This window comes from Thalassophryne amazonica, chromosome 20 (assembly GCF_902500255.1).
Source record: "Thalassophryne amazonica chromosome 20, fThaAma1.1, whole genome shotgun sequence".
Classification (NCBI taxonomy): Eukaryota; Metazoa; Chordata; class Actinopteri; order Batrachoidiformes; family Batrachoididae; genus Thalassophryne; species Thalassophryne amazonica.
This window is the reverse complement of record NC_047122.1, coordinates 38,624,046-38,636,872: the sequence shown is the minus strand read 5'-3', so window position 1 is coordinate 38,636,872 and position 12,827 is coordinate 38,624,046. Positions and strand designations below refer to the sequence as shown.

At 41.6% G+C, this 12,827-nt stretch overlaps 1 protein-coding gene across 2 annotated transcripts in view; it reads left to right on the top strand.

Annotated features, from left to right (window-relative positions):
- akap9 (A kinase (PRKA) anchor protein 9) overlaps positions 1-12,238 on the top strand; it is a 106,381-nt gene extending 94,143 nt beyond the window's left edge. For both annotated transcript variants that reach the window (XM_034160639.1, XM_034160638.1), the window contains exons 40-56: positions 826-947; positions 1,230-1,418; positions 1,500-1,667; positions 2,098-2,203; positions 2,310-2,493; positions 4,099-4,249; positions 4,376-4,705; positions 5,698-6,003; positions 6,092-6,309; positions 6,403-6,505; positions 7,376-7,561; positions 7,664-7,867; positions 7,951-8,183; positions 8,287-8,381; positions 8,484-8,622; positions 10,861-10,991; positions 11,680-12,238. In XM_034160639.1, coding sequence (XP_034016530.1) covers positions 826-947; positions 1,230-1,418; positions 1,500-1,667; positions 2,098-2,203; positions 2,310-2,493; positions 4,099-4,249; positions 4,376-4,705; positions 5,698-6,003; positions 6,092-6,309; positions 6,403-6,505; positions 7,376-7,561; positions 7,664-7,867; positions 7,951-8,183; positions 8,287-8,381; positions 8,484-8,622; positions 10,861-10,991; positions 11,680-11,723 — 2,909 coding nt within the window. In that variant the 3' untranslated portion in view covers positions 11,724-12,238. The remainder of the gene's footprint in view (positions 1-825; positions 948-1,229; positions 1,419-1,499; positions 1,668-2,097; positions 2,204-2,309; positions 2,494-4,098; positions 4,250-4,375; positions 4,706-5,697; positions 6,004-6,091; positions 6,310-6,402; positions 6,506-7,375; positions 7,562-7,663; positions 7,868-7,950; positions 8,184-8,286; positions 8,382-8,483; positions 8,623-10,860; positions 10,992-11,679) is intronic.
- Positions 12,239-12,827: the final 589 nt, after the last annotated feature.

Sequence of the window (12,827 nt, the reverse complement as noted above, 5' to 3'; positions counted from 1 at the left end):
AAGATGAAGCCCTTTCATGCTTCAAACTGAATTTTAATTGACTAAAACAAGAATGAATTTTACATTACCTAAAACTAAAAATGAGGACATAATGTTTTTCCCCTGTATTTCTTTTTTCTTTTGAGTTTCTGTGATTAAATGCCTTAAAAACATACTTTAAGGGTCCTACCTTAATGATCTATGATGCAGTGTACTACATTTGGTGCAAGTCCATTTGCAGTGTGTGTGACTCATTTTTGCTATTTAAATGGCATGACACCTATAATTTGTTTTAACAGCTAGAGTGTGCCAGGTGCACAGAGCCCTGCTGTTAAGAACATGAGCATAAATGAGAGGTTTTCTGGCAAGTTCGCAGATCTTAACCAAATCTGTCAGTCTCTCAGTGGGTAATGGCCACCAAAGCTTCCTGAGGTGAAGCACCGAAGCAGTTGGGTGAAGTTGTTTTATTTTTATCCCCCCACCCCCACCAAGTGTGTACTTCTGTTTGGCCAAATAGTTTTCAAGTCAGTTTCGTTTCATGTACAAACAGGGTGTGCATGCATTGTGAACCTGCTTATACAAGGCACGTAGTACAGCTCAGCATTGCTCCCTATAGCTGCCACGAATACCATCCATTTGACTTTCAACCAGGTTTTTGGTGTTCTCAGATGCAGTCACTTTGAGTCCATGCCTTACCACACCTCATTGTTAGGCCAACAGACCCATGAGCGCACAAATATGTTTTTAGACCTCTTTTTCTCAGATAAGTGTTTTATTTCAGTGACCCTTGACTTTATGAATGCTCTGTAGTTGGGCTCCATTACCAGTGTTTGATTCCCTTCACAGACAGCAGCTCAGACTACAGCCAGCGGACTGGATATGACCTCCCAAGCTTGCAGCAAGAATTCAGGACAACACCCGAAGGTGCAAGAAGAGAGCCTGATGATCCATTGCCTGATCGGATCAAGGTACAAGCTCCAGTTGTTGCCGCTGGTCGTGATCAGAGAATAGATATACGGATATCATCTTGAAGATGTATTCATCTGTTGTGTACACATTAATAATGTCTGAAGGGTTACAGTTGTTTTCTCAAATTATTAGGTTGTTCTGTCTGACTGATGAGTGCTGTGATCTTTCTTGTTTCCTTCAGTGACCAGTCTACAGAATTTCTCCACACAAACACTGTTTCTGTATTTTGATTGTGAAATTTAAAAGAATTAAAGTAACCCCGCCTCTGTCTGCGTATTTAGACATTGCTCCGTGAGGTGCACCAGGAGGGCATGCAGGTTCTTTCTCTGTCGGAGCTTCCTCTCTCGGAAGGTGAACCGACCAGCCAGCTCCATATCCAAGGATGGGCCAAGGAGAGACAGGATTTGCTGGCAAACGTGGAGGCTCTCAAAGACCTTATCACCCAGATGAAGAAAGACGGGGAAACACAGGTGGGCTGCAGTCACCAAAATACCTTCATACAACACTTAGCTTTGTTACCTAATCTTGTGTGTGTGTCTGTTGTGTGTCAGGCTTCTGACACTGCGGATTGGCGCCAGGAGCTCCTCGATGCTGTGCGGCTGGTGTTTGTGAGGGAGCGGAGCATCCTGAAAAACGCCCTCTACAGCCAGCTCGACCTGCTGGACACCAGTGACGCCATCATCCACCTCAATCACTTAGAGCGCCAGCTGGCTGAACAGGTCAGGAAGAATAAACACGGATTCCAAATGCAGCTGGAAAAACAAGACCTGGACTGTAATAACAGGAAAAAAAACATAAACTTAATTTTACGTCTGGAAATAACACCTCAAGAGATGGAAAGATTCACACATCACCTTGATGATTAATGAATGTTAATATTGGGCTGCGACATAAACGACTTATTGTGCTGTCAATTCATTGGTTTTTGCGTTGACATTCTCAGCCTTACAGAAGTTGATGCACTTTATTAATGTTTAACAATTAATGCATTCATTTTCCCAGGTGTACTTTATTTTTAAAAACGTATCTAATAACATTGCTGTAGCATGATTTAAAAAAAAAAAAAAATGGAATGCTGTCAAACCCACTAAATCTGGTGAGCGTTTGAGCTGTTCAATAACCAAATGGGTGTTTGTGATCTTCATCCAGGACGCCGAGCACAGAGAGGCCATGTCAACTCTTCACACTGCCGAAAGGTCCAGCCTCATCTCTGAGATTCAGCAACTCCGTAATCAACTACAGCAACTCCATCAAGGTGAAACAGCACACTGTTATTTTCTTATTTTTTAATGGCCAGGTGCCACAGTGAGATGGTTTGATGTCTTTTTGTGAATGACGCAGTCTAAATTGTTGTCTCTCAGGTGCCAAGCCTGTGGTGTCGATGCCTGGTGAATCTAGTGTGCAGGAGCAGAGAGGAGGTGGTGCTGCTGAGGCTAACAGGCTGTTGGTGGAGGAGCTGAAATGTGAATTGTCTCAGACCAAACTGGAGTTGGAGACTACGCTTAAGGCGCAGCATAAATACCTCAAAGAGCTGGACACACTTAGGTGAGACGCGATGCTTCTTCACCATCTCGTAGTCCTTGGGGCATCTGGAAATTTTATCCCATCTTCCTTGTCATTTTTGCATTCCCCAGATTCTTGGGGTCACCAACTTGGCTCCTGGAGGCCACCTGCCCAGCATGTTTTCCAACTCTTCTTGCTGCATCCAGAGCTAGGAAACACCAGACTTAATTAATCAGCTGTAGTTGTAGCAAGGAGACATGGGAAACAGGCAGGACAACTGGCCCCCGGGAGCCGAGTTGGTGACCAATGCCACAAAAATGTGTGATAGACTTGTGTAAGGGAAGCTCTAGAGCCAGGTGCCATTAGTTTATTTTTTTTCCTGCCACTAGATGTCGCACCAGCTATGTTTTCTGAATCAAAAGTTGCCCTTTTGCTTGATCTTGTTTGCCATTTCCTTTGCAGAACAGAAGAGCCAAAACTGTACCTTTTTAAAGACCTATTATTTCAGTCAGTAATTTGTATCACCTCCTTCCAAAATTGGACCAGCTATATTTTTTAACCCCTGTACATTTGAAATTGGTCTTTTTTTCATCATTTTTAATTTTGGACCATAGATGGTGCAAACTATACCTTTATTGTGATCTTTATAATGAGACAAGTGATGGTATTGATATTCTTTTCAGCAGGATTGAAGCATCTTTTTTTTTTTTATTTGACCTGTATGTAATCCTTAATTGACAACTGTCTTGCTATAGCTATCACTCAGGGAAGGTTATCACACATTTCTATCCCCCGCTGGCCGAAGGCTCAAAGGAGTATTATGTCGTGGCGATGTCCGTCTGTCCGTCAGTCACAAAAAGGGTGTCTGCATTCTGATATCACCTCCTCTCTCATTTTAAGAAAGAATTTCATGAAACTTTGTGCAAGTCCTTGTTATAGGTTGGTAATACGCATAATATCATATTGTTCGAGTTGGGCTCATTTTACCAGAGTTATGGCACTTGATTAACAAATCTAGACTCTGTCAGTTTCATGAGTGGGTGCCTGCATTCTTAAATCAACTCCTCTCACATTTAGGATGAATTTTGTGAAACTTGGTACAAGTTCTTCATTTATGATCATAATGTAGCAAGCAGTTGTACCAAAGCAGCATTTGCCAGTAGGGGACATTGTGCTGTCAGAGCACTCTTGTTGTGTATGTCATGGTATTGTGGTGTAATTTTATCAAAGGCTAGTGATGAGCCAATAAAAGCATCTTATGTTAATATGCTAACGCTATTAGATGTTTATGTTGTGTGCTAATGATGATATTTTAACAGATGCTTGAAAGAATAAGTATATACTCTTTGTACAGAACCATCATAACACCAGAATAAACAGCAGGGTTTAAGTTAAAGTTCTGCATTTGTTCAGTTGAGCAATTTAATGATAGAGATATATTGAAGATGTTATTAAAAAATCTTTATCCCTAGTTTCCTTTAATAGTCTCAAAACAAAAACTCAAACATTATTCTAAAACAGTAAATTATTTGGAGTGTGGTTGCTTTGTGATTGTCCAGTTCCAAGGAGTAAATTTCAATATCAGAATTACATATTGTTGATTTATAATTTGAAATGCCTTTGATAAGATGATTATCTTGTTCACAGGAGTGAAGTATCTCAGAAGGCTGCTGAGGTGGACACTCTGAACGACCAGCTGTCTGACGAGAAGAAAAGAATCAGAGAGCTTCAGTGGACTGTGGAGAGGGAGAAGTGTAGAACAGGAAGAAGTGAAGAAAGCAAGAGAGAAGAACTGGAGGTCAGATCCCTGAGGCGGCAGTGATTTGTCTTACCTGTTCATATTTTTCAGACATTAACTCCTCATTTATTTACTTTAATGACTTTAAACAGTTTGTTTTTTTTTCTTTCTACATTTTCCTCCAAGGACTTGCACCTCACTGTGGAAGAGCTCAAGAGCCACGTGGCCCAACTGACCTCGGCCTTGGAGCAGGAACGTCAGGACTCCTCTCAGCTCGCTTTGCAGGCTGACCAGGAGCTCCTGAACCTCCGCCGGCACCTCCAGGAGCTACAGGTGCAACTGGAGACAGAGAGAGCCAAGGCCCAGGAAATGAGCATCGCCCTGGCGAGAGAGCAGGAGCTGCGCCAACGTGGTACATCCAAGGAGGAGCAAGTGGAGGAGGACAGAAGTGGGCTCAATGAAGAGGGGAGCCTTCTAGAAAGAATGCAAAGGGAGCTCGACGACAAACACACACAGGTGAGATATTTGTGATGTTCACTGTGAGTGCAAGTCGGAGTATAAAATCTAAAACATCACATGAATCGTGATCAGGTTTGTTTCACTGGGATGAGTCGCCTTGATAAATGATGTGAATAACCTTTGTTGGGCATAACTTGAGTATCCCCTGATTTTTTTTTTTAATATGTAAAAATAATACAAAAAATTACTGCCTCGGAACGAAGTCAAAAATGTGATATCGTTTGAAAACAAACAGTTTTTTTTAAATACTGTTATTATTTGGCTGCGATGCTACGTGCACTCTGATTGGCTGATTACCGGTCAGATATTTTCTCATATCGGACAGGTTACCATGACCATCGGTCCACAACGTGTATTTTTGTTACAAACCAGGAAACTTAAAACATGATTACAAAAACCAAGTCGGACAGGAACATGCTCCATAAATATCTAAACAGCATCGGAAAAAAACACACAGATTGAAATCTTACCAGCTAACAACCATCTGTTAAGCAAGTGGAGGTGAAGAAAGCGAGCGAGCCCAACGTCAGAAGCATATTTTGGTGATACTGTAAGTTTGTGTGTTTGTTTTTATATATACACACACATACACACACATATATATATATATGAATTATTGATCTTTCTTCATCCTTTAGTATTTTAGTTTATATTTTTACTATTTAACTTCAACAAATTTATTTAACTATTTAACTTCAACAAATTTACGAATTAGGTTAAATTCATGCTTGCAAGTACAACTGCCTCCTGCTGCTAGAGTATTTTTTTTTATTGTCTGCCTTCAGTCAACTGTTTTCACAGATTAGCTGCTCATGACTGCCAGCTGCTGTTTTGGGGGATATTGCAACAGAATGCTTCAGTATAAACGCCTTTTCGCTGTGATTACGTATACGCAGCACAATATAAACAAGGCTTTACTTAATAGTTAAAACTTGCTTTCCTCAGCAGAATTGTGCTTTTTTTTAAACTTGTTTACCCACAATTCCTAGGTGGTGCATGTCCTCAGTCAGTTAGAGGCCCAGAGGCTAGAAGTGATACGAAAAGAGGCACAGCTGACTTCAGTGAGTCAGGGGTCAAGACGAGACCAGGAGGCGCTACTCGAGGTTCGGAGCCAACTGGAGAACTTCGAAACGCGACTTTCTGAAGCCCAGGAGCAGCTGGAAAGGGAACTGGAGAGAAGTAGGAGGTTACAGAATGAAAAGGAGCAACTGGAGGAGAGATTAGTCCACTTAGATGGCCAGAGAGGAGGAGGAGGCAGCGATGAAGGAGGAGCACTGCACTCAGACAATCACAACGTGAGTGTGAACATGTTACAAGACTCTCAGTAGTCTGACTAAATCGATCTACTTTCATAACACCTCGTCGTCTCTGTCCATATGTTAGGTTGGGTGGCGCAGTGATCCCACTGACCGCACCAAAGACTGGGTGTTCGAGCAGAAGAGCAGAAATGATCCATCAGTGAGCCTCAGTATGCCCACTCACCTGGAGATTACTCAGTCAGGTCACATCGGTGGATCAGGCCAAGGCCACCATCGTATGGTTGACAAACTCCACCTCATTTCCTCAAAGATCCACAACATCACAAGCAAAACTCCCGGCAGGTCAGCGTTAATACAGCTGATGATGTCAGCAAGCGGGATGTTCTAATGTAATAATGTAATCTGTTCTAACTGATGGCTGCTCTTTTTGTGTAGTTTAACCACTGAGGTCAATAGTGAAGATTTGACCTGGGTCCAGTCCAGCATTGATGAGGTCATCACTATGCTGCAGCAGTTCCAGAGTGTACCCGTTGCTGAGGTTAGAAAATGTTTATCGTTCAAAGGCAGAGCGGGTCTAGGAACTGCTCAACTTTGTGTGTGTGTTTGGGTTTGCGTATATGATATCTTGACAAAGATTTTGTATGTTATCGTAAAACTTAGTACATAAGGTCACCTCACCGAAACCGTAGGTGAGTTTAAAGTTAGCTGTGTTTCTACTCAAATTGTGACCACCAGGAGGCAGAGTCTATGAAATACAGTATATTTAATAATGCCTAAAAAAATGTACAGGACTGTTATGAAACGTACTACTGTAGCTATAACTTACAGAGAACTTGCACAAGTTTGAGTTTGGGCTTGATGTTGCAGGTTAGGTTCAGTACAGGATTTCAGTGCAGGAGTTTCACATGGCATTCATGACCATCTGTTCATTTTTGTAGAATTACCTGCAACAATTAATGCCCATTTTCATATGATTTACATGAGCCCTTCATATCTGCATTGGAGCCTCATATGGAGGCTGCCATGTTGATACAGTAGCCCAAAAGGAACATACATATTATTTATCACGAGAAGGCAAGGGAGCATGAATTCCCGTTACCGGGGCAATAAAATCATGGCTGGCAACAGTATAATGTAGTCCTGCACCTCACCGCTAGGTGACCTCAAATCTTACACGCTGTTGCTTTAATGTCATGAAAGTAGTTTTGAAGCAAGGTCTGGGTCCATGCACTATAGTGCTGCATGCTACCACCTCCACCACATAGCGGAGCCCCTTTGGGTCCGTATAGGTGAAAAAGATCAACTAGAAATCGGATAGTTGTTTTTGTGCGGTCTTTCCAGTTGACCTCGTAGAGCGGTCAGATGTAGCTGTGACTGACTGTCGGTCGTCCACGTTGTTTCCCCTCAGAGATTCTCCCTGCTGGCAGGAGGCTCCTCCAGCTCTCTGACGGAGAGGCTGCTGAGGCAAAACGCTGAGCTAACTGGTTTTGTCAGCCGCCTAACTGAAGAGAAAAACGATCTGAGGAATCACACGCTGCATTTGGAAGAAGAGCTCCGCCGTTACCGGCAGGCTGGACTGGGATCAGGAGGCGGCGTGAGTATATGTCTGTTGTGAGACCTAAAACGAGTTACGTGGCTCAAATATTGCTTTTTCCAGTTGTGTGAATAAATTCAGCTGCTATTTTTTCTTCTTCAGTTGAGCAGCAGGAGAGGAATCCTGACTGGGGACTCAGCAGGTTTGCTGCTTTCTCAGGAGAGAGAGGCTTGGACTCGAGAAAAGACACGCTTGGAAAAATCCTTGCATGCAGTTCAGGCTCAGGTGGCCCGACTCCGGGGAGAGATCAGGACCAACATGCTGCGAGAAATAACCGGACCTGAGGCTGACAATGCCGCTCTAAAGGTCAGCAAATAAGGTCAAATAACTACGCTTGAAAACATGAATAAGAGTGATTACAATCTGCTCATCTTTCTGCGGCTCTCCAGAGGATGTACGGAAAGTACTTGAGGTCAGAAAGCTTCCGGAAGGCGCTGATCTACCAGAAGAAGTATCTCCTCTTACTGCTGGGTGGCTTCCAGGAGTGTGAGGAAGCCACGCTCTCCCTCCTCTGCAGGATGGGCGGTCGGCCTTCACTCACAGCTATGGACTCTGGCAGCCAGCGCCGCCGAGCGCTGATGCGCTTCCGTTCCGCTGTCCGAGTCTCTATCGCCCTCTCCAGGTAGGGAGGTCAGGTTTTCACCATTGAGGGTTTCTCGCTCTGTTTTTAAAGCTGAGGTGATGAAGTTGATGCAGCTGTTTTTATCTGCTTTCTGTTCATCCAGAATGCGTTTCCTAGTTAAGCGATGGCAGAGGGCTACAGGAACGAGCTCTGTGACCTCGGGAGCCATCAGCAAAAATGCAGCCGGACAGGCGATGGGTAGATTCAAACTTGACCTTGTTTTTAGGCTTAATTTAAAAAAAAAAAAGAAAAAAAAGAAGCTAATTTAGATTGCTGAAGTGATTTTGTCATCTGTCTCAGGTACGGATGTGAGAGACTCACCTTATCTTCATCCGCGCAGTGTGGAAGTGTACAGGGAAAGAGGAGGAGGCGGAGTCTCCAGCAGCAGGGGGCGGAGTGGGCGTGAATCACCCAGATCAGCCTGCTCCCTGCACCACAGGTGCAGTTTTGTTTTTTTAGACCACTTACTACCAGAACTAATGACAAATGACTGCACTGTTTTGTTTTTTGCGTGTGTGTGTTTAATAATTACTAACTTTATCTAGTCAGTAATAGGGATGGGTATTGATAAGATTTTATTGATATCGATGCCATTATCGATTCTGCTTATCGATCCTGCTTATCGATCCGATTCCTTATCGATTCTCTTATCGATACCTCTTGTGAATTTTGTACAAAAAGTTGGCTTTACAGGTTTTCTATGTATTTCATTGAGTCTTAAAGTAAATAAATATGAAATTGGTCACTGTATCCTTGATCTCTGGACATAAATAAAAATAAACAAAAAGTTGTTTTGCTTTGAAGTTATTAATTCCGACTGGATTCTATCGTTCTAACTTGATTCGGCAGAGAGCCACGCAGCGTTTGGAGCTGTGTGAACAGAACGGAGGGCGATTCTTGTTTCTTTCTTGCAACAAGACAGGAGTCCCAGTTAGTAATTTTAATCCACACAAAAGTGACTCACGATTGACATATTCAGGGATGAAAGTGGCGAAAAACAAAAAAAAAGCTGAAACCCAAAATTACCCCCAACACCACCTGCACGAAAATGTTTGAATTCTAGAAGCTCTGAAATGCAATCTGGGACTATTCCAGATGATAAACTGCAGTGAGTGCAGCATCCATTTAGTGAGGAAAAAAACCCAACTTTCCTTATTCAAATTCATTCCAGTAGTATTCTGCTCTTACTAGGATGCAGCAGTTTTCTAGCTTGGCAGATAGTTCTGGAGGAAATCACTGAAGAAATTAACACATTGAAAATATGGTTTGACCGAAACAAACTGTCATTAAATTATTTTCAATTTAATGACAGTTTAATTTCAATTGTCATTAAATGGAGGGGTAAGAGTCATTAGGTATTCACAGGAAACACTTATTTATTTCTGTATGTATGTATGTATTTATTTATTTATGTATGTTCTTTGTTAGTTGGTTTTATATTTTCTGTTGTTTCTATTCAGGTTCTTTTTGTCTCTTTCTCTAAAACTGTATATAATAATTATATATTGTATGTAATAATCATTAGATTATTAATATATAAACAAAAATAAATTAAAAAAATATTACAATTTGAAAACAAATGCATCCGAACGTGATGACAGCTTCAACTGCTTAATGCTAACTTTTAACATTGAAAATGCCATAGACATGCTAACGCGTTAGCATCGCTCCCGTTTTTAAGTTATAAAATACATCTATCAACTGTTTCAGAAGACCATAACAGGTCGGTTTAACATAAAAAAGGTAAATAATACTCACAGACGTATGTACTTTAGGGTTTTAGCGGGGGAAAATTAAGTGAAAGAATAAACGAAGCAATCGAAGCACTGTTTCAATCTGTGAACCACTGCTTCGATTGGTTCAAGGTTCAAAGCAAAGCCGCAGAAAAGTTGATTACGGACCCGCTGCAGGGTCTGTAATCAATGTAGAGAAATTACCATTTTCCTGACAAACACCCGCCAAAATAATGGCGACTCTGAAGGACCGATAACAGAATCGTTAAGCAAAAAGCTTATTGATGTCGGTGGATCGAATCATTTCTTAACGATACCCGAAAGGAACCGGTTCTCGATACCCATCCCTAGTCAGTAATTTAAAAAGTAATTTAAAACGGGGGGGGGGGGGGGGACCAAGGCAGCTCATGGCAGAGGTGAGATGAAGTCACTCTCAAGTCATTGAATAAGCAAGTCCCAAGTCAAGTCTCAAGTCAGCTTGCAAACAATTGGCGGTCATTATGACCTGATGGTGACTTCGTCCCACCTCTGGCTCATGGCAGGACAAGTTTTATCACACAACACCACAGATGTCGTTTCCGACTAATCTCACAACTGAAGATCACCTGTTACCACGCAAGTCAGGGACCATCCGGCTTCTTCACCTAATAAAGGTCTATTTTCAAGAAGACTGTACACTTTAGTGTGGCCTTTTATACTGACCCATCTAAGGCACATCTGCGCACTGGACAAATTATCTTAGCAAAGGTGAAGTGATCACCAGCACTAGTTTGAACAAATTTATAAACAATATTTCAGAAAATTAAACCTTTTGTGTGTGTAGACATCTTACACCTTGAACTTCAACTTTGGAAAAATAGGGGTGAAAGTGGTGCATTTATTTAAGTGTATATATAAGGCTGAAGGCAAACTGAATTTAGATGTTTGATGTTGCTGTTGTGCAGGTTTCATGCGGCCAGTGACCATGGAGCTCTCACCTGCTCCCACCTGCAGAGCTACGACCCTGACCGTGCGCTCACAGACTACATCTCCAGACTGGAAGCCCTGCAGAGGAGGCTGGGGAGTGTGACATCAGGTGACACACAAACTCTCAACATCAAGTCTGTGACACACTAAACCAGCCATTCCCAAACTTAAGAATTTGAAATAAAGTCATCACTTTGAAATCTGAAACAAAATCATCTGGAGCACACACAACACCTTTAATCACAGTTTTGACACAAGAGTAAGATGAACTACTTCCACATATACAATATGTTAACTAGGTAAGATAATTTTAATGCCATGGCTTTATTTTAATATGTTTGATTGCATTTTAAACTCAAATGTGTCAACTTACAAAATTGAAAATCAGCCTTTTTTTTGATAGCCTCTTGAGCCATTTGCAATACCTTCATGAATCACTAAAGGTTCACAACCCACCCACACTACCTTCACGGCCCACATTTTGGGAACCACTGTCCTAAACAACCCAGTTGATTAAAGTACAGATGATGTTTTGATCTGTAAAGGCATCTACACCTCATTTTATTTATGATCATTGACATGCAAATATTGATCACATTGTAACATTTAATTTAGGCTATCCCTGAAAGCGATTTGTCGGGTTGAAGATTAAAATATCTTCAACCCGATATTGCCATCATCACCATCTTAAAGACTTGCATAACTTACACAGCATCCCACTATTTCCAGTCCTACATCTTTTTTATTTTTAACTCTGGTTATTAAAGTGACTGATCCCATTTTTATGTTTTCCTCAGGTGCTTCTTCATATGCTCACTTGCACTTTGGCTTGAGAAGATAGATGCTGACAGGTTGTTCTGGCTTGAAGAAACTCAGTTGCCTTTTCTTGTGCTGAGCGTTCTGGGTTTTGTTTGTTTGTTTTGTTTTTTCAAATCGTTCTGTTGTGGACTGTGTAGTTCCATGTGGACCAAACCACGTTTTCTAAAAGTGTACGACATGTTGTGTTCAGGCTTCTTGTCGCACTTGAAAAACAGCGATGTTTGTAATTTTATCTGCCTCTCTGTTGTAGATGTTCTACAGTCGTGTATATTTGTTGATGCTAATTTAAAATCTTGTGATTAATTTATGTTGAGTGTGGGTGGAGCTTTATGTGGAGACTGTTTGGGTTTATCGTTAAGGAGGCTGCTACTGGATAATCAACACTACACTGTGTTTTGTTTAGGCCGATTTCTCGGACAGACTACAAGGGGACATTTGTAGAGAACGTATTTTTGTAAAGCGTAGGAGCTTGAATTTTCTGGGTATTTTGTCAGAAACTGAAATAAAGAGAACAGCAATATTTGAAATATTTTCACATTTTTCAAGTGTGGTGTAGTGAATCTTCTTAATCATTAACACAAGTTGCCTCAAAACACTGTATAGGAGTAAGGACTCTACCTTAACCAACCCATGAGCAAGCACACTGGCAACAGCTGTAAGGAAGGAAGGAAACTCCCTCTGGCGCTTTTAATTTTCCATGAAGAGCCCTCCAGCAGAACAGACTCATCCGGGTGTCCATGTGGTGCAGGTCTTAATTCAGACCAATCTGAATTTGTGGACTGAGTTGTGTTACACAGATGTTCTTCAATTCTAGTCAAGATGTGTGTGAGAATTCTCGCCATGTTAAAGAAAGTGATCATCCCTGGATGTGTCTACGTCCATTCCAACGACAGTCTACAATCACCTCCTATTTACCTGTAAATACAAGTACTCAAGAATGTTCACAACTTTAGATATTTGGAAAGTTAACCCAGTCTACTACCGCTAACATTCACGCGAGATACGGTGTCTAAAAATGTGCAACACCTTCTTGTGAATGTCTACAAGGATGAGCCTTTCATAAGAGACCTTAGATACAGATTAGAAACCTGTTTCACCTGCAGGTGGTGCTTTAGCCACATGGAGT